Source organism: Macaca fascicularis, chromosome 11 (genome assembly GCF_037993035.2).
Source record: "Macaca fascicularis isolate 582-1 chromosome 11, T2T-MFA8v1.1".
Classification (NCBI taxonomy): domain Eukaryota; kingdom Metazoa; phylum Chordata; class Mammalia; order Primates; family Cercopithecidae; genus Macaca; species Macaca fascicularis.
The window spans coordinates 6,872,692-6,896,710 of NC_088385.1; the positions used below are offsets into that span (position 1 = coordinate 6,872,692).

The 24,019-nt window shown below is 47.7% G+C and overlaps 1 protein-coding gene across 6 annotated transcripts in view; it reads right to left on the minus strand.

The window, feature by feature from the left end:
• VWF (von Willebrand factor) overlaps positions 1–24,019 on the minus strand; it is a 184,290-nt gene that overhangs the window by 14,461 nt on the left and 145,810 nt on the right. For all 6 annotated transcript variants that reach the window (XM_005569887.5, XM_065523605.2, XM_015430272.4 and 3 more), the window contains 9 exons: positions 21,613–21,715; positions 21,096–21,170; positions 19,801–19,905; positions 18,446–18,651; positions 12,724–12,873; positions 8,068–8,178; positions 5,702–5,882; positions 4,620–4,660; positions 3,991–4,107 (listed from right to left, as the gene is read on the minus strand). In XM_005569887.5, the coding sequence (XP_005569944.3) occupies positions 3,991–4,107; positions 4,620–4,660; positions 5,702–5,882; positions 8,068–8,178; positions 12,724–12,873; positions 18,446–18,651; positions 19,801–19,905; positions 21,096–21,170; positions 21,613–21,715 (1,089 nt within the window). The remainder of the gene's footprint in view (positions 1–3,990; positions 4,108–4,619; positions 4,661–5,701; positions 5,883–8,067; positions 8,179–12,723; positions 12,874–18,445; positions 18,652–19,800; positions 19,906–21,095; positions 21,171–21,612; positions 21,716–24,019) is intronic.

Consider the following 24,019-nt stretch of genomic DNA (forward strand, 5'->3'; position numbering starts at 1 on the left):
AAGATTCTGAAATTAGAGAAGCAGTAAGGAAAAAATGCTAGAAGATATCACTTCCCAATGGCTAAAATAGAAAAGCATGACAATACCAAGCATTGGTGAGGACGTAACTGGAACTCCCATACAATGCTGGAAAAAACTTCTCCCTGAGAAGTATGGGAAGTTGCAAATTGTCTCTGCTGTTCTCTTGTATCCTCAGCATCTGGCCCCTCATCGGCCCCCCTACACTCACAGAGGAGGTAAGTTCAGCTAGGAACTTGTTTTCTTGTTTGTTTCGTTTTTGAGACAAGGTCTGGCTGTCACCCAGGCTGGAGTGCAGGTGGTGCAATCACAGCTCAGTGCAACGAGGGACTTGTTGACGGTGGCATACGGTAAGAGCCCCTTATTTATATCGGTGTTGGACAAAGAAGCAGCTTCGAGACAGCAGGACTGGGAGAAAAACAGGGTTGGCAACTTTTTATTTTGCAAAGAGTGTTTTAAACAATTTTAATAAAATAAAAACCAAAAAGCAGCCAGGCGCAGTGGCTCACGCCTGTAATCCCAGCACTTTGGGAGGCCGAGGTGGGCGGATCACGAGATCAGGAGATTGAGACCATCCTGACTAACATGGTGAAACCCTGTCTCTACTAAAAATACAAAAAAAAAAAAAAAAAAATTAGCCAGGCATGGTGGCAGGTGCCTGTAGTCCCAGCTACTCGGAAGGCTGAGGCAGGAGAACAGCGTGAACCCAGGAGGCCGAGCTTGCAGTGAACCGGTATCACACCACTGCGCTCCAGCCTGGGCGACAGAGAGAGACTCTGTCTATAAATAAATAAATAAATAAATAAATAAATAAAACCAAAATGCTACCAAGCTACCATCCACTGTCTCATCATTCCCTAAAAATTATTAGTGTCGCTTTCTTTAGAAGAAAAAAATTAAAGTTCTTTTGACCCTTTCCATCTTCGTACCCCCAAAAAACAGAAAGAACACAATCACATAATCCCAAAACTTTTTAAAGAATTTAGTTTTGTGAGAAGCCAACTCTGTTGTCATTCTTTTTCTCATTTCGCCACATTTAGTGATCACCATTAAGAGATCCATTCATTGGGATCCTAAGGCTTTTCTATTATGAATCACCAAGTCAATCTGGAGCACCCAGACAGATGACCTGTCCCAAGATCAAGGTTAGGAGTTGGTAAGCTTGCTCAGAGATTAATTTAAGCCATTTGTTCTCATAAATCAAGCCATGAACTTGACATGTCTTCAGAAGCAGGCAGGAGGAAAAGCCAGTGAGGACAGAGCAGTCAGGGAGGCAAAATCCACACAGCAGGAGGCAGAGGGCAAAGTGAGGCCAAGAAAAGCAAAGGTGGAGGGCAGTTACAGGAGAAGAAAGATTTGGAAGAAAAGGGAAAGGAGGCAGAAAATAAGCAGAAGGGGGCAACAGTGTTAAGGGTATGGCAAGGGCTTGGAAGAGGCAAGGGAGGTGAGGAGAGAGTGTAGAGGAAACGCCCACTCTGCAGCATGTCTGCTGCCCTGCAGGGCCAGACCACAGCCGCGCACGATGAACAGGACTTGTTTGGGCACTGCTGGATTTCCTGGCTGCTGCTGGCTACGGGTATGTGTTCCACATGCCTTCGTTCACGGAGAGGGCAGAGCTGCATTCTGGGTTTTCCCAGAACACTGGATCATTGCAGGAAACATCCTTTTCAGGAGCAGCCTGTTCCTCTTCCTGCTGAGCAAGTTCCCAGCCAGCCCCCGAGTTCACTTGTTTAGGTCTGAGCAGCCAATTAGTCCTGCTTTCCTCACACAGCTGCCCTCCTAAAACTGCCTTGCACACCATCCTCCATGGCCCCTTTCCATGTATTTCATCGACTGCTTGCAGCCCTCCCACCCACCTCCTCGTGTTTCCCTTTTCTAACCCTGGCTTCTGGCTGCCGGTTATTCATTCACCATGCCCTTCCCTGGAAGGTCTATTCGACATTCAACCCGTTCATTGCTCGAGGTCCACTCAGGGTGGCCCTCCTCCGGGACGCCTTTCCAGGGTTCCACGGCAGGGTGGCCCCTCTTCCTCATGCTTTCCTTGAGCGGTCAGCTGTCAAGCCTCATCTCAACCACTCATCAGCACAAACCTCCTTCTGCTGCTCTCCCTTTAGGTACAAGCATTGTCTCCCCTGGGAGGCAACAGAAGACTCACATCTCTGGCAATGCTGACATTTCAGCCCGATGTGCGCAGTTCAAGCCGATCTACCCAGCCTTAATTCACCACAGCTACCCCCGCCCCCAGGAGATGTCCCAGAGACCTTTCATGGCAGAAGACGTAGTAGGACTAGCAGAGGACACTGAGCTAGAACAGGATCAGCAGAGGCCGGCTTCAGCAAGGCTTGAGAGATGCATAGAGGGAGAGGGAATCTAAGGGATCTCAGGAGACAGGAGGTGGATAGCAGAATTTTGGAGGAAAAGAAGAATAATACACAGACCAAATAGGACCATGGATTTTTGAGTATTTGGAAACCTCCATCTGAGACTGGATTCTAAAGGTGGATTTCTCCAGACGCGGAGGAAGCAGCTGTGGCTCCCTCTGAACACCAGAGGGCACGGCAGGGAGAGAGCAGGCCCGCCCTCCAGAGAGCAGGCTGCAGGGCCCGTCTCCACTGGCCGGCATTGGGGTGGGCCGCCCGCTGTCTCCTGGCTGCCCTGATTGGACATCAGTGGACATTCCAGGAAAAAGGGAGGCCACAAGACCGCAGGCAGCATTGTTTCATTCCCTATGGAAGCCCAGATGTGTTCTGGTGGGTTGTGTTACACAATACACACACGCGCGCACACACACACGCATGCACACAACTGGGCCCCAAAACCTAAAACATCGACTGGGATTTTTAAAAATATAAGCAAAAGGAAAACCACATACTTACCTTCTTCCTAATTAAGGAATGCTCTCTCTGAATCATTCTCTCAGAAACAGCTGTGTCTCCTACAGACCTATCCACTCCATACTTCTTTGATTAAGCCCACACTTTGAGCTTGATACCTCCAAGTGCCATGAAGAACACAGATGTAGAGTATCTACCTGTCCCTTGTCCTCAACAGTGTAAAACACACCTGCACCACCTCTCAGCCCCCACCCCTGCCCCTCTGGCCACTGTGCTGCCTGCTCGTAAGTGGCTCCTCTCCACCTTGCTGCAGCCCCCGACTGCCTCACAGAGCTGAGACAAGCACTTCCCTGCGCTCTCTGAAAGAGCCATCCCCACAGTTCATGCGTCTAGCTCAAAGAAATTCCTCTGACCAATGGCATTCTCTCAAACAGCAGAAGCCCCACATCCAGAAAGGAGTTTGAGGAAGAAGCCAAGGCCCCCTCCTGAGCTGCAGGCCCCGCCCTGCTGCCATGGGGCTCAAAACTTCCCAGTGAGGTAGGACTAAAAGTCACAACTGAAACCATGGAATGCCAGTTTCATCTGCCAAAGTAGAAACGATGAGTACACCTCTCAGAACCACCTCAAGGAGGCATTCAGAAAAAGCATCGTCAGTGTGCCCCAGCAAAAACAGGGTGAAATATTTGAAACCACCCAAATGTCCTGTAATAGCTTGGTTGTATACATGAGGCTCATCCACTCAAAGGAATGTTGTGTAGAGCCTTGCACATAGGAGGTGTCTGATAAATATTTGTTGACTAATTTTTAATATTTTCAAAGAACGGTGGTGCTATTTCTTAAAATAGACAAAAAGGGATACGGAACTGTAAACATAGTATCATAAGCCTGGTAAATATTGTGTCTATTGTGAAAACTCAGGAAGAAAATATTTGCAACTTATAAAACCAAAATTATAATTATTTCTGAGGCATGCAATTTGGGTGGGTGACTTTTACTCTCTTCTTCATTATTGTCAAATATTGTTTATAATCAGAAAATTATGAAAGATTTATTTATTTAAAGACCCCAGTGAGGTCCCACTGCCTGGGTCCCACAAGCGTCCAGTCCATGCCCTCGGTCCCCGTCGAGCCTCTCTTACCAGGGGGCAGGGATTGCAGATGGTCTTCCTGCACTCCAGCTTGAATCCAGAGATGATCCCCACCTGCACGATGCAGCGGCACGTCGTGCATGCATCGATCATCACGCTCTTCCCGGGCTGGAACCAGAGGCACCAGGGTCAGGCCACCCCAGCATCCCCCAATCCCCCCCTCACCTTACTCCCATATGCTGTCTCCTGCCCACCCACCCATAGCTCCCATGAGCCATCGCTCTGCTGCTCCTCCTGTCTCCTATGGCCCATTGCCTTACTGTCCTCCCATCTCCAGTACTGAGATGGTAAGAGTGAGAACTTTCATGCCAAAGAGGCAGCCCAGGCAGTGGCAGAGGGGACAGACTAAAATGTGCACAATGACTTCAGAGTGCTTCTCCGTGCACAGGCGCCTGAGGTGGGGGCCAGGAAGTGAGTGTGAGACAGGCCCGGAGAGTCAGGAAGATGGTCCTAGCCTGGGCTCCAGGATGCCAGGGATGTCCCGCAGGCAGTGGAAAGCTGGGGTTAGGTCTCCCCGGTTTCCTTCATTTCTGCTTTACCATGACTTGCCTGCTACCCTTCCCGCAGTACCCCCTTCCCTGTCCCCACCACTTGCTCTGGAGAAGAGGGCGGCGGCTCACCCCAATCATAGTGCCATTGAGCATGCAGGCCTCCACGGGCTCTGGGGGAGAGACAAGTGCAGAGTGAGAGTGGGCACCACACACCCCGGGAGACCAGTGAGCAGGCTGCTCGCTCTCTTTGGGGCTCCTCCTCCGTGTCTGGGCCTCCCTCCTGTATCTGTCGGCCCTTTCCCCCCACAACCCAGCACTGGGGTCCTACTGCCAGAGCCCACAGCAGCCTCCCTTCCCCATGCAGCCCACAGTGAGAAGAGCCCTGTACATTCTCCAAGCGACAGCACTTGCTTATGTGAATTTACATTTAAGGAATGGGATAAATGGGAGGATGTTTGGGTTTATGAAACAACGAAATGTTACTTTTGAAATTTTCACTTTCAGGAATTCAGTGGCCAGGCGCAGTGGCTCGCACCTATAATCCCAGCACTTTGGGAGGCCGAGGTGGGTGGATCACTTGAGGTCAGGAGTTCAAGACCAGCCCGGCCAACATAGCAAAACCACATCTCTACTACAAATACAAAAATTTGCCAGGTGTGGTGGCACACGCCTGTAATCCCAGCTACTCGGAAGGCTGAGGCAGGAAAAACGCTTGAACCCAGGAGGCAGAAGTTTCAGTGAGTCAAGATAGCGCCACTGCACTCCAGCCTATCCAGAGATAGCGCCTCTCACTCCAGAGTGAGAATCCACCTCAAACAAACAAATAAATAAACAAAATTCAGAGCAGGATATGGTTGAGAGAACTAGTTTTTGTTGTTGTTGCCGTTCGTTTGTTTGTTGGCAGGGTCGGGGTGGCAAGTTGAACGCCTTCCCCGGGGTGAAACGTCACAGCATACAAAGGTGGTCTCCAAATCAGAGAAACCTAGGGTCGAATCCCAGTCTCGCTATGTAGTGATCTTCGGGAAATTCTTACGGTTTTCTCATTTTATTTGCTTTCTCATAAAAGCAGTAGCAGCAGATGGGACGATCTCGGTCCTATCCATTTCCCTAAGTTGCTAAAAAGGCAAAGAATTCAGGAGCCAAAGGTGGAAAGAGAGGCTTAAAGATGGGGCCCAGTCCAGCCCAACACAGCCCCAGCCTGCACGACTTACCACAGCGACAGCTCGGGCAGCACGCTGAGGTCTTACAGCTCAGCTGAAAGCCCGAGGGGCAGACAGGGACCTCCAGCTGGGGGCAGGAGACGTTCCTTTGTTGTACAAAGACCTCCTCCTTCACTCGGACACACTCGTTGATGAGGCAGGGGTTCTCCGGGGAGGCCCAGTGGGAGCCGACCTGAAGGGCACCAGAATTAGTCCAACAAACTGGGGCAGGGCTAGAGCCCAGGGTCCCAATGGGAAGGGAGTTGGTTTGGACTCTAGATGTGAGGCTTGGCTTAACCTGTAAGTCCCCACCACAGGGTAGGGCCCATGGAGGGGATGAGTGGGGCTCATCTCAGTGAGTGCCACTCAAATAGTCTGGGTCAACATCACCTGACTGAGGCACCCAGGCAAGCACCTTGGAGAAGCCAGGGGACTCACCCTCCCTTCCTCAGCACTGGTTTGAGCTGAGCTCAGACACTCTGGCCGAGAAGCAACAGTGTGGGCCATCAGAGGAAGGTGCAGCGGGGAAGCCCAACCCATTTCCCAGCCTGGTGCTACTTCCCACGGTAGGGGGAGACAGGGAGCTGGCAGAAGCCTGAGAAGGCTGGCCTGGGACCCCAACAGCCCTGCAATCTGTCCATGAAGAGTCCGGGGCTGCACACAGGTAGCCTGATCTCAAGGGTTGTCACCATGGGCCAAAAGCACTGAAAGGACCCATGACCATGGTTCAGAAAAGTCACCAGGAGGATCTTCCCCGGAAAATGTCACCGCGAGTGCCCTGTGTCGGCCAGCACCCAGGCATGTAACCAGGTGCCCTCTGCCGCCATCTCAGGCCCTGACCTACTTCTCCTGGTGCCTGCTTGTTTCTTCTCCTTCCACATGAAGTGTAGAAAATGCCAAACACTTGCAACCATTCTCTTCACCTCCCACTCCTGACTCCCCTGCAGGCCTGATTCCACCCTCTAGACCTCTCCCTCCTCTGATTACTCACTCACCGAGCCATGGCCACCAGCTCACTAAGAGCACCCATTGCCACCACCCCCGCTGCCCCCCGATATGGTTCAGCAGCAAAACCACTGCCATCACCCACGTTTTTTAGTTAGGATGGAGACTTGAGGTAGAGGAGAGAAGCCCAGGTCACCTTATGTTTTGCAAATACCGATGAGGAGCAGGGTGGGGTGGGCCTTGAAGGGAAACGAGAGATGGGGAAAGGGGCAGGAGTAATGAGCACAAAGGGACCGGCTCTCCGCCCCTCCAGGATGGGGCAGCCTCTGATCTGAGCTGTACCTTGACCCTGGGAAAGAGGAATAAAACCTGCCTCTATCCAGGGCACATGGGAGCAGAAGCACTAAAAGGTGGGGAGGGGAGAACACAGGGAAGGGAACACATAGGCAACTCGGACTGGAGGGGGAGGTGGAAACTCGCCTGAAAAAGCCCAGTGAGTCATTCTGTTATCACTGGGGAGGAGAAAGGTAATGGGCCTGGGTAGGAGATGGGGAAGGCTCAGGACAAGATAGCAGACCCTTGGCCTTCCTAAGGGAAGCGCATTGGTCTTACTGAGGGAGACAGAGGGAAGGCCCATATGGGCAGCTCACCTCCTCCCAGCACCAGCTCCCACGACTGCCAGGACTTGGCTACTACCCACCTTCCTTATCCTTCTGACCAGACTGAAAGAACTGTGATTCTCCTAGCATCTGGACTAAAATCCCCAAAGACAGAATCCTCTGTTTTTAAGAAAATGGCTTGATGAGCATCAGAGTCTGAGAGCACCTGGCAGCACACAGGGGACAGCTGAACTGCTCTGTGTTACAAGAAGGGACTGGCAGGGTTGGGCCAGCCAGGAGAGGACGAGAGTGGGGCGATGGGGGGCTGGCAAGATGCCCCAGCCAGACCTGCAGGAATAGCCGAGGGACTGTGGGAAATGCTGTTCCTTTTCCGGGTTGTGAAGTTTTCCACCTCCCTAAGACCACCACGGAGCTTTCAGTAGAAACCAGTGAAAAGGTCTGGGGACGCTGCCTGGGTCAGTGTGGTCCAGAACAGTACTTGCAGCCTGTGGCACTTCGGAGGGGTGATGAGGCCCTCCCAGCGCCAGCCGCTCAGCCACAGCACCTCGGATTCACAGGTGAATGAGAGCATGAATACCCCCGAGACGGCCCTGGGCTTTTCTCCCAACATCTACAAAATGGGAAGCCTGAGGCAGTCTTAACTAGTTCCTAAGGGGCAGGTCATCCCAGCTGGCATCTGGGTAACACCAACAGCTGGGTGAAACGCCCAGTGGGGAAAGCAAAGGGCAGGGAATGAGATGAAACTAAGGTCAACACTGGTCCCTGGAGCGGCCCCGGTCTGCCCTCCTCCCTGTCCCGGGGGCCTGGACCTACACTCTTCCAGGAAGACTGGGAGTCCCCCCGTGGTGAGCCGGTCACCACTTCACAGGCAGACGGCAGGCACCTTCCACAGCACTCGCCTTCACGCGGAACGTAAGTGAAGCCCTGGAAAAGCAGAAAAAACAGAGCAAGGACAGTTGAGCAGCAAAGACATAGGGGTTCTTACCTACGCCTCCTGCATACTGAGCCCTGGGGTTCTGCTGAGTGATCGCTGGTCTGGGCGTTTTCGCCTTTGTTGTCAACCAGGCTCAGGGTCATGCCAAGTAGCAGCAACTACTAGGTCACTAAACAAAGTCTTATATCCGCTGCAGATATAATTCTGTTTCCTGAAAGATCCCACTTTGAGAGAGGCCATGATCCAGTCTGTGGGAGTATTAAAGACAGCTCAGAGTTCACTTAGCAGCAGCTGCTACCATCATGGCCAACTCTAGGGCCCCTCACTGACCGGGGGGAACACTCAGGATGACTGGGATCCAGTCTCTGCTCTCGCAGGGCTACCCTCCCATACCAGACGAACACTTGATCCCAATACTGCTCACCAATGTGATTTGGGCTTCCCCAAAAGGTTACAAACTTGACAATTACCTAGTAATTTATAGGGTATGGTGTTCTTTACAAAAGAAAAGTGAGATGAGAGAGCAACAGACAAACCTTCCCCAGAAAGCATGCCAGGGAGAACAGCATCCTGGGAGTCTGTCAGCCCATTTTGCCTCTAGAAGGTCCTCCAATCTGGCTAAAGCATGATGAAAATAGACTGAAACCCTCCTCTGAAAAGTCTATACAAAGAATAGTCAAGGTGACGACAGTGTGTTTGTCCCAGGAGCCAAGAACAAAGAATCCAGGACTATGCTCCATCTTGGAGCTATGTCCTTAAGAGAGAAAGAGTAACCACAGCTGTTCCGGACAGGTGTGGGACAGGTGTGGATGGCAGCCTGCAGTGCTCCCCAAGCACACTCCCAAGCAGGGCAGAATCTGAAGATGCACAACACATGTGCCTCTCTCTGGAAGGGCTCAACACTCTCGAGACTTGGCTCAACCCCACCCAGTCTCCACGAGACCTACTAACAATCCCTGCCCACCTCCCAGCAGTGTGCAGCGAGCTGTCTCCAGGCTTTTATCAGCCAAGATTCAAGTCATTTACTGTGCACCTACGATGTACTAGGTACTATGGAGAAGACAACAAATTAGGATGACTCAATCTGTGTACACACCTTCCACGATACAGCAGAACATACAAAATGCCATTAAAGAAAACAAGGCCTCAGGGAGCCAGAAACACAGACTCAAAGAACACAGAAGACAGTAATTAATACCTTTAGGGATCTGCTGTCCTTCTCACGCGCCTCTCTAGAAGGCTGAGTGATCGAGATCCGCATATTATTGTCGTTTCCTGTTGCCTCTCACCATGAGCAAAGAGTGTCAATATTATGGATGGCTCCCGGGCCAGATGCCTGTTTCCACAGCCCCGCTAGGTTCTCACACCCAGACACTTTTAGCCATGCCTCCAAATTTCCATCTAAGATTCCCCTCCATACCCCCACAGCTACCCTGTTTCCCGGCTGCATAACCAGGGTCCAACCTGTATTATTCAAATTCTTTCTTTTCCCTTCCTCTGACAAATTCCCTCGCTTATCTCTACGTTTGATATCTTGTATCAAAATACACATCCCAGGCCCTTCTCCTGGCTCTCTTCTCCATCCTGTTTTCATTGGTTTCCCAATTAAGAATGGAACTAAGTAGGTCTATTAGCCACCCAACCTGAAAACATACGCACTGAACAATAAATTATGAATTTATCTAGCAGCACGATCCTTTAAGCACAATTGCAGTAACTGAAATGGAGGTGGCAGATGCCAAGCTCTGGTCACTTGTCCCCTCTGAGGTGATCTGAGGAGCACGGTTTGAAGAGCTCCTCCTGGATCAGACTGACCCTTTGGCAACGCTGCAGTTGTGGATTGAACCAGCCTAACAGGACGGGCTCTGGGCTCAGGTCAGGACCCTCCAGTGTCCACAGGCTTCCTGTGAGCTACAGGGGCTGTGGCCAACCCCGTTCCCTGGGGTGGTCCTGTTTCCCCGTCTGATACTGGGAAGAACATCCCTCCCTCTTCCTCCTCCTGAGGAGTATCACAGAGTGAATAAAATCGAACGGACTTCCTTCGGTTTCTCAGAACACAGTTCCTACACTTCGACTGAGCCTGATTCAGGAGCCTACGGGTGAGGAGTCAGATGGCCATCAGCCTTCATGGAAAATTCCCTCAAAGGCTTGTAGAGAGGCGGAGGCCTCCTCTCACTATGGACACGGAAGCAAGGCCATCGCCTGAGGACCACCTGGAACATTCCTGAGAAGCCGCCAACGCCCCCGCTTACCTGCCGCCACTCCTCTGACACGAAGAGCAGAGAACTACAGAGGAGCTTGGGCAAAGTGTGTTTCTGCACACTGTGGCTTCAGGGTGACGATGGTAGTGTTGTCCTTTCTTTTCTGTCACAACCCAGACAACACATGGACTGGGAGATATGAGCCCAAGTGCCTCTGAGATCAGACCAGAGCTAACAACGCTAACAATACTACCCTCTTTGCAGAATGAAGTCTGAGACCATCTGTAACTTACTTAAGCTCCCACCTCACTCAACACAGTACAGATTCAAGCCCAGCCTCCCACATCCCCTGAGATTTTAAACCACGACGCTCCCCTTCTCCTCCCCAGAAGATGTGAACATTCAGCCTCTAAGACAGGGCACTGGATTCCCTAGAGCAATCACATGGTCAAGAGTTCTAGACACGTTTCCTCCTCCACTCCTGCCCTGACCTCCCTGCTCATCTTCTTTTTGAAGTTGTCCCCAGCTTTTCTACACAGCCAGGATTATACCCCAGGACCTGCAGCTCCCCCAATAGTTGACTGGACCAGAGCATGAACTGGACAGTGGACCCGATCCAAGGGCTGAGCTGGGCCTGTCAAACTTTCCTCTTGAGAAGCTGATCCATGAAACACAAAGACCGACTAAGTCAGATTGGAAAAGGATGAACCATGGATCTGAAAAGCTGTGTGGAGTTGAAGTGAGATTTGATAAAGCTGTGTGCAAACAAAATGTATGAGAAAGCAAAACTTCTGCACAGAGGAAGCTGGCCTGCAGGGAGGAGCTGGAGCAGATGGACACAAATACCGGCTCTTAGGACAAATGGAGACACATGCTGTAGGACCATGGTGCCCACCTACAAATCCTACACTTCCTGTCTGAGATCCTCCTGTATCTTTTCTACAAATCCTACACTTCCTGTCTGAGATCCTCCTGTATCTTTTCTACAAATCCTACACTTCCTGTCTGAGATCCTGTATCTTTTCTACAAATCCTACACTTCCTGAGATCCTCCTGTATCTTTTCTACAAATCCCCTCTTATTGTAGTTAGTCTGAATGGGTTCTATTCTTTGCAAGCAAAACTCCCCACTGAAACACGAAATATAGTGGGTGTCAATATCCTAAAAATGACCTGTAAACAGCACTTCTCTTTATTTGACAGCAAGTTATTTTCCTGGCCTCAGGTGGCCTGTGAGAGGAGATGAAAACCAAAGGGTTTCTAAAGCTTAGTGTTTCCCAAAGGAACATCTGGATACCACAGCATCATCCTTTCTCAAAGGTACTGAGCAACTCCACTCACTCTCAGTACCCAAATGCAGGCAGAACAGCAGGTGAAGGGCCTGGGTTTCGCGATCTGTCCTCAGGCTCTCCTCTGCCATCAAACCATTCACCTCGAAAACACCTTCAGGAGCTCTGTCTTCACTGCCGTTGACATTTGCAAAAGCAATCATGAGATGTATGTGCTTGTCTGCCCTGGCACCTCTTCTCTTAATATCATTATCTGCTGATGATAATGTAGTAATAAGCGCATTAAACCAGCAAGCAGAATTTGTCCTACAATCCTCTCTGCAGACTGGTGCTCCCTTTTCAGGGTCTGATCAGCCCTAAATATGCAAGAATAGGGCACCCCAGCACACACAGGAGCCTCAGGGGCAGCCGCCACAAACTGGATTTGGAGAACAGGGATGTTTTCCGTACCTCAAATTATAAACACGGCCTGAAAATCAACAGTCTACGTGGAAACACCAGAGTACACTGAAACCAGGACAATCCTAGAAAATTCAGAGCATATGTTTGTTCTAGGGACAGGCGAAGGTGATATATGAGGGTGGAAGAAAAAGGAAATCAAGTCCTCTTTTCTAAGCATTTAGTCCTCCCCACATCTCTGCTCAAACCTACTCCACCAGTCCTTTAGACTTAAGGCCATACAACAGACGTGACCATTAGCTAAGGCCTGAACTGCAGAAGGATGACACAGAAATCCTTTGCTCATGCTTTTTCTTCTTATCCAGCCCTAACCCCCTCCGCTCTCCCACACCCCTAGCCTTGAACCAGAGGTCACTAAAGAACCCTTCTTGCCCTTCCTCGTGAACCCGGGAGGCAGAGCTTGCAGTGATCCGAGATTGTGCCACTGCACTACAGCCTGGGCGACGCAGCAAGCCTCTTATCTCAAAAAAAAAAAAAAAAAAAAAAAAAAAAAAAAAAAAGAACCTTTCTTGCCCTTCCTAAAATGCCCTCCTCTACTTTCCTGCCCTGATGGCTCCAGGCATGCCCAGCCCCTCTGTCCCACTCACCGACCGACAGCTGTCTTCACAGGGCTTCTGGGAGCACTGGACCACGCGGAGGCCCATCACAGCATCCTCCATGTCGGTGCAGGTGCACACGTCGCAGCCCTCTTCCCAGAACTGGCCCACCGGGTAGATGGTGCTTCGGTGGACACACACCTGTAGACATAAGTTTTCGTGAGTGAACTCATTTCGTTCATTGAAACAGTGAGTTAGCACCTACTACACGGAAGCCACTCTAGGTGCTGAGAATGTGGCAATATATAAAACCAAATGTGGTCTCTGCCCATATGCAGGACTGCTTATAAAACAGATTTCATCTTCTTCCTTTCCCTGCCTGCCAGCCTTAGAAAAGCCATCCCCAGTCTCTGAGGGGTGGCCCCTCGTGAGGCCTTCATGGTCCACAGACTTGAATACAACACACTGGCTCTGCCTTGGTCTCACTTCTTCCTGCCTTAACTGCACTTCACTCCTTCCTATGTCACCGAGAAGCTGTACCCACATTCCCAGACCCAGTAATGTCCTTGGACTTGGAGCCCATCCTCTCTAGCCCTCTGCCTACTTACAAGCAAGTTGCGCAGGGGCTATGAACGTGTGTCCCTTTACCCACAGATGACTAGGAACATAGAAAGCAAAGACTCTAGGACACAGAGCAGGGGATATGTTTGAGAGACAAGGGATCCCATTTGGAAGAACCATAGGCTCTGGCAGAGATGTGGGAAAACAGATGAAAAAGGCTGGTTGAAAGGGAAACGTGGCAAGTCTGGGACGCACGCCACAGACAATGCTCGGACATCCTTTTCTTGGAATGAGGAGCTAAGGAAGCTATTTGATCAGGGGACTTAATGTCAGTTTTGAAATTAATCCCAAGTATGCCCTCCAAAGCTATGCAAAATAGGTCTCCATCCTGTGAATGCCATAATAGCACTTCAAACATTTCAAAAGCACTATCATATATCTTCTCAGTCTTCTAGCTTCTGTAAAATGAACTTATTGAATGAGACCCCTTGTTCTATTAAAAGGCCTGCAGGAAAATGTTACCATCCCTATGGAGAAGAATTGTTTAGCAATACTTAGCAAAAGTAAATGTGTATTTACCATTTGACTCAGAATCTCACTTCTAGGAATCCATCCCAAAGACACACTGCCAAGTCCACAAAATGACAGATGCATATGGCTGTTTGTTACTGCAATTAGTAATAGCAAAAGGCTGAAGTGACCCAAATGTCCACCAACAGGGGACTTGTTGGGAAAAAACTACGGTGCTGCCATGTAATGGAGTACTATGCAGCTATAAGAAAGAATAAGGCATATCTCTAGACACTGACACAGAATAATCTCCATCAAATATTGTTAAATGAGAAAGAACAATTTAAAATATAATTCATAATATACTTTTCTATGAGAAATGGGAAGAAACATGTATAAAATTCATATTTTCAAAAAGAAAACTAATAAAAATTATAAAGGCTGGACACGGTGGCTGGCTGATGCCTGTAATCCCAGCACTTTGGGAGGCTGAGACAGGCAGATATATATATACTACATATATAATACATACTATACATTATATATTACATAGATGTATTATATATTACATATAATACATATTACAAATATAATATATACTATATTACATATATTATATATAACATAACATATGCTATATATTATATACTATATATTATAGAATTCATGTATATAAATTATAGGGTGGAGGAAGGAATAAGGTAGAGAAAACAGAGATAGAGTAAGACTCCTGGGAATATGTCTTGTTATAATAATAATTATTATATATAATTATAATAATTATATATTTAGTTATATATTATTTAATTATATTACATATTATACATAAAATATATATTATATATTGTTATATATAATATATAATACATATAAATATAATTATATAGTTTATTGATTATATTATATATTATATATTTTTATGTAGTTATATATTATTTATATAACATAATTATAATAATAATAATGTGCCACCTACTTGATATCTAGTTAATGAGATATTTCAATTTGTTTTCCATTTTTTAGGGATTGCTTTTTATTTCTTTTAAAATTTAAAATTACTATGGTGTAAAATATTTAAATTATTTTAAAGCCCAAATTATAAAACAAGACATATTCCCAGGAGTCTGTTATGTATAATTATATATAATATTATACATAATTTCTATATTATATATACTATATAATTATATATTTATTATATATAGTATACAATTATATAATGTATATTATATATTTTATATATAATTATATATAATTTATTTTGTATAAAATATTTATATAAAATTATATATTATATATATAATAATTACAATAATTATTTCAAATGACTTCAAACCCTAGTATTTACACTATGTATCTCCCAATGAGTTTTTTTTTTTTTTTTAGGATAAGAAGAACTGAAAGGAAATTTTATTTATTTATTTATGACAAAGTCTCACTCTGTAGCTCAGGCTAGAGTGCAATGGTACCATCTCAGCTCACTGCAAACGCTGCCTCCTGGGTTCGAGCAATTCTCCTGCCTCAGCCTCCCAAGTAGCTGGAAATACAGGCGCACACCACCACACTCAACTAATTTTTTGTATTTTTTAGTAGAGATGGGGTTTCACCATATTGGCCAGGCTGGTCTTGAACTCCCAACCTCAGGTAATTGGCCCACCTCAGCCTCCCAAAGTGCTAGGTTTACAGGTTAGTTTTGAAACTATTACAGGTATATTGCAAGATAAAGCAAATAAGTAGTTAATTATATTAGGAAACCAGAATTTTCAACTTAGAAGTGATACAACCAAAAAATCAAAGAAGTAAAGTCCCATAATTAAATCTGAATCAGAAATACCACTACAAACTTAGTTTTTATCCTCTCTTAAAAACATGTATTTCTAAGCTCTGTTCACCAAAAAGGTCTGAAGGCAATGGCAACCCAGGAGCCATAAATATTCTTGGCACCCAGATTTTGTGTCTAAATACCACTTGTACTAAAAAGTAGAGGGACTTTTGTCAAAATGGCAGATCCAAGGACTAGGACAGGAAATGCCCAGGGTGAGCCTGGCATGCCTTATTGTTTCAGAAAGCAAGAAAACTACAAAAGACTCATGAGGCCATGCCAACAGGCTCCAAAGCTGACTTCAAGGAGCCCCCATTTACCCCAGGGAGGGCAATTTTAGTATCAAAAAAATAAAGTTTACAATGAATCAACACACACCAAATACATAAGCATCCATGAATTCATAATGATGGGGGGGGGAACCTCTTTGGCTGTCCTTGACAGTTGCTGGGGTATCAACTAATGGCTCTGAAAACTGGAAAGGAAAAAATCAAGCCCTTATTCTGCTTTTATTCTGCTTTGTCTAATGTAATTTTATTTCAGGGTAACTGAAAACAGCTGGGAGAAAGTTCTTTCTTATAGGAGAATTCCAGTTAATAAATGCAATCAGTATGATAGAAGTGAGAAGTCACAATTCTGAAACTCCTAATGACATACTAAATCTCAGACAACACCTATAAATATTAAAACGATAAACTAAACTGTTGACGGGATAAACTTTACAATGCAGAAATAGGTTGACTTCATCTGAACACATAATCAGTCCCATCTTTGAAAGTGGGAAGCTAGGCCAGGTACGGTGGCTCATGCCTGTGATCCCAACACTTTGGGAGGTCGAGGAGGAGGATGGATCACAAGGTCAGGAGATCGAGACCATCCTGGCCAACATGGTGAAACCCCATCTCTACTAATAAAACAAAAATTAGCTGGGCGTGGTGGTGTGTGCCTGTAATCCCAGCTACTCAGAAGGCTAAGGCAGGAGAATCGCTTGAACCAGGGAGGAGGTGGTTGCAATCAGCCACGATTGCGCCACTGCACTCCAACCTGGTGACAGAGTGAGACTTGAAGGGAGGGGGGAAGGAAGGGAGGGGGGAAGGAAAGGCAGAGGGGGAAGGAAAGGCAGAGGGGGAAGAGAAGGCAGAGGGGGAAGAGAAGGCAGAGGGGGAAGAGAAGGCAGAGGGGGAAGGGAAGGGAGGGAAGGCAGGGAAGGCAGGGAAGGGAGGGAAGGGAGGGAAGGCAGGGAAGGGAGGGAAGGGAGGGAAGGCAGGGAAGGCAGGGAAGGCAGGGAAGGCAGGGAAGGCAGGGAAGGCAGGGAAGGCAGGGAAGGCAGGGAAGGCAGGGAAGGCAGGGAAGGCAGGGAAGGCAGGGAAGGCAGGGAAGGCAGGGAAGGCAGGGAAGGCAGGGAAGGCAGGGAAGGCAGGGAAGGCAGGGAAGGCAGGGAAGGCAGGGAAGGCAGGGAAGGGAGGGAAGGGAGGGAAGGGAGGGAAGGGAGGGAAGGCAGGCAGGAAGGCAGACAGACATTATGTGCCTCTAGCCTCCCTAATGCATTGACCTTGAATGTAATGAATCCCCTGGGTCTAACTTCTAGTCCCCTGGAAATACAGGGGATAGAGGAACACATTATGCAATACCATGAGGTAGCTGCTAGTCAAATCCAAACTTCATGACATTCAACAGGACAAATGACCCAGCTTCCCCAACAAATCAAAGGCATAAAACAGGGAGTGGCATTACTATAGATTAAAAACACATAAGAAACATTAATAGAAAAATGGCAAGGCAGGAGGGGTGGGCAGGAAGATGAGAAGGAGAACAGAGACATAAGAAAGCAGCAGCAGCAACCGTAGCCTCCTAGACTTGTTGCACGCTTCTCCAGAAACTACGTGCTTAGAATCCCTGAGCTGGAAGAGCATCCAGAGGGGAACAGAGGTCTTAAGCATTCCAGACAAAGATCTGTTCCAGCCCTAACAGGCTCCAAGGAGAGATGACTGTGGCTTCTCTGTCACTCATGTCAGGACTCCCCTCAATGCAGCAGCTGTGACCATGCTCAGGTCTTCGTGCTGCAGTTCTGGCTCATTTCAATTCTCTGCCACTTTCACGCCCTTCACTTCCACACCCTATCAATTAAATCTTTAACAATAGCTCATCTTGGTGGCTCTTTCACCTGTAAGACTGCTATTTGCACTGAAAATCTGTACCATTTGTTGACACTATTATATTCAGTTTATAGACTACTGTCATATATACTAACAAGAGCATACATAGAAACTTCATCTTAACATCTCTCCCATAGCACCTAACACAGTACCAATTCTATTAGAGTGTGGTAGTTGCTTAGTAACTATTGGATGGGTAGATGGATGGATGAATGGATGGGTGGATAGATGGATAAACTGACAACAATAAAGGTGTGGTGGAGTGCACTTGTAATCTCAGCTAAAGAGGCAGAGGTGGGAGGATCACTTGAGCCCAGGAGTCCAAGACCAACCTAGGCAACACAGCAAGACCTCATCTCAACAAATAAATAAGTATATATTTATATATATACACATGTACACATATATAACTATTAACTGATCTCTCAATAATCCATGCAATCACATTATTTCCTTAGCTAACCTAAAAATAAGCTCGGTAAAGACCATGTCTTACACATTGTTTGTAACCTCAGCATCTAGCCATGCTTAGTACATAGGAGGCTCACAAGAAATGCCTCCCTAAGTCAATTTCCACTTCAGGCTGAGCTGGAATGCTGACTGCCCACCCACCAAGCCTTGTAGCACTTAGTTTGGGCAGGAGGGGAAGGCTGGGTAGGATATAAACCTTCCATAAGGAGCACATATTTGGCGGTCGTACCAGCCAGAACTGAGCAGCCCTTACCTTGTCGGGAAGGCAGGTGGTTGTGGTGCAGCCACAGTCATTGGTGGCGGTTGAGGCCAAGTACCCAAGGGGACAGCTCACTGTGGAGTTGACACAGTTGCAGGCACACTCATACTCATCACAGCACTGGGTCTTCCGAAGGGTGGGCAAACGGTGCGGGGGGCAGGAGGGCGGCGACACCCTTTTGCACTCCTCCTTCCTGCAGGCTGAGGGTAGGACAAGGCCACGCTGAGCAATGCACCCAGCCAGGGTTCGTAAGTATTCAGCTATGCTATAGGGTGCCAGGGAGCTTCAGACTCAGAAGATTAAGTCAGAAATGTGTGAGAGCCAAGCTCACGGGCTGGGAGCTATTCAATGTTACCAAAAAAGCAGTCCATCTGCAGAAAAATATGAACATTAATCAGAAAGGGAAATGTGAAGCTAGGAACTCGGAGGAGAAGTGAAGGCTGCTCCATCCCTGCTCTATCGCTTTCCCATGTACATCTGGAAGGGGCGGGTTCCTTGATTCTCAGAGGTGTCAGATGTAGAATCTCTAAGGCCAATAGGCCTGGGTGCACCATGCCCTGGCTAAGCACTGTTCTATGCCAGGAGTTTTTGTGACCCTATCCCCACCTCAGTACCTAGAACAATACCCTACAGTTTTAGGCCCGCCAGCAATCAGTGTGGAATGAAAGAATGCCAGCAATCTTGTCAAAGCCAGTGTCACTTTTAAAAGACCAAATCCTGTCTGTGTGTCCTTTGCCTGTTTCTAGCTCCCTTCAAACACAATGTGCTCTCCCTCCCACCCCTGAAGTCTCACATCTAGAAGTCAGAGGAGAGTCCACATCAGCAGACAAGAACACCAGTGGAGTTAGAGTGGGTACTCTCGGTAGGTAAACAAAGAATTCAGTTTCTTGTCGTGTCTTATTTTAGTCCAACACTATGTTTAAATTATAGTATATAGTGATTACATATATACTCCTTCAGAGAGGAAAAAAAACTATAAATTTGTTTGGCAATAAGATCCAATGATGAGGGGAAGTCATTCCCTCCCCTCAATGACATACAGGAGGATGGGCACAAATAAAGATTAGATTCAGAGGCCTCCTCCTCTCAGCCCCAGCTGCTTCTTCATAAACCCAAGGAGGTGCCTGTGGCTGTGCCCACACCTGGTATCCTTCAGCAGCATGCAGCCAGAAGGATCCTGTGCAGGTGTGACCCTAACCCCTCTGTTCTAGATGCACTCCCAACCCAGATTCAGCCAGGTAGAAAACAGGAAACGACATCATCTTGGAAAAGGTCCCTGAGAAAGAGGATGACCTCCCTCACGCCAGGAGAGAGGCCATACCACCCCTCCTCATCCACAGAGGCCTTACCGCAGGTGAAGTTGGGTCTGCACTCGCCAGGGTTGGTCAGTGTGGGCTGGAGGCCACCTTCACAGTGAGGCACTGGGGGCAGGTCACAGCTCTCCGGATCACACACTGAAGGCCAGAAAGAGAGACGTCCATGCAGAGTTCAGCAAGGTTACTCTTATTACCTGTGAGTGGGACACTACATTCCTATTCATGCAGACTTCTACTGTTTTAGGTTAAGTGATGATAATGGGGACAGAGATAACATGGGGATGGATGGATGGATGGATGGATGGACGGACGGACGGACGGACAGATCAATCAATCCAAGTCATACTGATTATTCTTATCATCCATTAGGGCCTTCCACATCTCAGCCAAGTCAACTTGGATCCTCTAGACCTGTTTCCTCTTCTGGAAGGTGGGATACCCTACCTTATAGGATCAGTCTGAGGATTTCACAAAATAGTAAGGGCAAAGTGCCTGGCACATTGTAGGAGCCTAGTAATGTCTATAAAATGAGGGGCTTAAAATAAATGATCCCTCTAGTTCTCTCTACTGCCAACATTCTAAGACCTCCTTTACATAAATTGTTCTCAAGCCACATCTCCCTCCCTTATGGGACTTCTATTTATTTCTGATCAATTTCATGAGTATAAACAAGTTTCTCCAATTATATGATTTTCTTTTAGTTGCTTGGACTGCCCCCTGATCTATCTGCTCTCCCTTCAAGATTTGCATCACTGCAAATTGTACACGCCTGTGCTTTAGGTCTTCATCTGTATAAGCAACAAACACACTGGACAGGATAAGGACAAAGGCACTAATGATTTCCTGCCATGCTAACCATAATTCCATCAGCTCTGAATTCACCGAGCCCACTATTCACAGAGTAGTCTGCAGGGCTAGCATGAAAACCTCTAGCAAATAACCTGCCCAACTCGAGGTGCCCAGTATGTGGTCTTCTCTGTATCTAGCGGCCACAAAATCTTACTGAAAAGGAAAATGGGCTGCTTTGGCATGGTTTTTTCTTCAGTGTATCTCTGCGGTCCCCAGCCATCACCCCATTCTTATCAGCAATCACCCCATTAATCCTGTCAAACCTACGTTTAGTAATTTACAGAAGATTCTTCTAGGAAGCCAATCCTATTCTCCAGAGGTAACCCTTTCTATTTTTTTGGAATATCTAGTCAGTCCTTGCCCACCTCCTTTCACACACCCTGTGCCTGGGAACAGAGCCACCTTTCAGCACCCTCAACGTGGTACCCCCCTGGGGCTGGGGCTGGGCCCTGAAGACATCCCCCCGGTGGGACACATACCGCACTCATACTCAGGGCAGCACTGGTCTGCATTCTGGCGGAGGCGGGCCACCTCACAGAGGCCGCAGGTGGGAGCTGAAGGAGAGGAACGGCCACAAAAGTCAGAGAAATGAGTAGTGGGACAGCCTCGGAGGGATTTGAAATGTTCTTGCTCCCTGAAAACTAGTATGAGTTCTGTATAATCGTCCCACGAGGATCCAGGCCACGGGCCCTCTGACAGATGAGCGTCCCCATGTTCCTGGTGACACCCTCACATTTACCCTCCAGGGACTCTTAAGTCTGAGCGTTGCTGGGGACCGGAGGCCAGGGTTAGTCTGAGAGTGTCAAACCCAGATGCAGAATGGGGCTCCCAGGCCCAGCGACGGAAAATGCAGGCTGGGCAAGGAAGCTCACCCACTCCAGGACTCCAGGTGCCAGTAATCAAGTCTGCTCTGCCAGGGATGAAGATGGGTCACTGGGGGGCCTTGCAGGGGCCCTTGTTCCTCCATGAAGGCACCAGCGAGGGGAGGACTCTCACCTTTGGCCGTGGGGCAGGGCTGCATTGTGCAGTTGGCCTTCCGCCCGCTGAGACACGTGCAGATCTGACAGGGCTGGTGGTCTGGGACCCAGGCTTCCAGGAACTGAGGGGAAAGCGAGGTTCAGAGAGGGCACAGGACATTCTAGGTACAAAGCCCAGAGTTCACAGAGGTCAGCTCTCCCTGCCTGCGGCGAGGACCAGTCCCTGAGCCAGCCCTCTGACAGCCTCACAGATGAACAAAACCAGGTTAAAAGGAGGTTGTGAGGTTCTAATGGCTTTCAGAAAGGTGGTCGCCACAGTGCTTTGTAAACTAAAACGTGGAAACTTCCACTATACCCTTCTCTGTTGGCAATGCTAAAACCAAGCAAGGAAAGAAAATGAGTTCTTGGATCGCACCTGCTAGTCATTTCTCAAGCCAAAGGAGAAATTGGGATGTTGCTTGGGGGAAAAAAAAAGCCATTTCTTTCTGAAATTGACTTCAGACAATAGCAAGAGCTGTGGGGAGGACAGCAAAACTCTTGAAAGCATCACATTCTTGATGCCCGCAGTGACTTCAGAGGCCTGAGTGCGGCTCTCTGATTTTTCAAATGAGAGACGGCCCAGGGTAGAGAGCAGCCTTCTCAAAGTTACACACAGCCCCACAGCACAAGGCTTTGAAGTCAGGAACTCCCGAACTCTAACACGGGCTGCGTTCCGCTGTGCCCAGTTTCCTCACCTGTAAAATGAGGGTACTCAAGCCTGCCTTGCAGGACTGTTGTAAGGAGTGAGAAACTGTGATCAGCACAGGGTACACAGCAAAGAGCTCCACTAATAAGAAGCAGAGCCAGGACTTAGTCTCCCTCTGGATTCAGCCATGAAGTTAAATTTAAACTTAAAATTAAATTCAAGCGAAACTGCCCCTAAAGAAACACATTCTTATCCAGCAGCTCAAAGGACTCTAAGAAGTTCCCAGGTCAAGAAGGTCTTACTTATTACTTCCATGGTAGGCAGTCAGCTAAGAAGGAAGATCAAAGACCCCCAAGTGAGGTCCCCCTTCCCCCAAAGTGCCCTGCCCTCCCTCAGGATTAACCCCTCTGGTCCTGCCCTTGACACCTTTCACTCACTCAATAAATGATAGCAGCTAACATTCAAATGCCACCTGCTACGTGCCACTGTGTTGAGAGCTTTATTTAAATCACTCATGTAATCCTCACTGCAATCCTATGGTGAGGATATTTTTTACCATTGCCCTCACTTTTCCAATGAGAAAGCTAAGGCACTCGCTAGGTGTGCACAGGAACAGTGACAGAGTGAGGCTTTGAATCCAAATCCATGGTTTGTTTCTTTATGTTTTGGTTTTTGTTTTGAGACAGTGTCTCACTCTCTCTCGCCTAGACTGGAGTGCAGTGGCATGATCTCAGCTCACTGCAACTTCTGCCTCCCGAGTTTAAGCGATTCTCCTGCCTCAGCCTCCCAAGTAGCTGGGACTATAGGCATGCGTCACCACACCCAGCTAATTTTTGTATTTTAGTAGAGATGGGATTCCACCATGTTGGCCAGGCTGGGTCTCAAATTCCTGACCTCAAGTGATCTATCTACCTGCCTCAGCCTCCCAAAGTGCTGGGATTACAGGTGTGAGCCACCACGCCAGGCCCAAATGCATGGTTTTAAACCACCATGCTCTGCTGCCTCCCACAAATAACTAATAATAAATATGTTCAAGGTATTTTTCTAAGAGTTTTACATTTATTTTCCTAATGATAACCCTACCAGGTAAGTAGTATCATCTATATTTACAAATAATGAAACTGAGGCACCAAGAAGTTAAGAAATTTGACCAAGTGGCACATCCAGGCTTTGAACCTAGCATTCTGGCCCAAGACACCACAGGCCTAGTCTCTTGCACTACAACTGCTTCTCGTCAATAGAGACAGTGCCCGTCATGGGCAGGTCTGAACACACTGTCCGAGCCCTTGAATGGCTGACAGTCAAGGTGAGGAAATAAGACTGGTGAAAATCTGAATGAGAAAAATAAATTGTGACACACACACCATGGAATACTACCTAGCAACAAGGAGGAGAAAACTATCAAAACACACAACAGCATGGACGAATCCCAAAAGCGTTATCCTGAGTGAAGGAGGCCAGGCAGAAAAGAAGTGCGTAGGCATGTTTCCATGTATGCAAAATTCCAGAAAATGTCAACGAATCCACAGTGACAGAAAGCGGACCAGTAGCTGTCTAGGGTTGAGAGATATATTTAAAAGGGCATAAGCTAACTTTTGGGGGATGGAAATTTGTTATCTTGGTTATGTCAATGGTTTTATAGGTGTGTTCATATGGCAAAATCTATCGAATTGTACGCTTTAAATATGTGCTGTTTGTGGCATGTAAATCATACCTCAGTAAAGCTGTTTGTAAAAATACA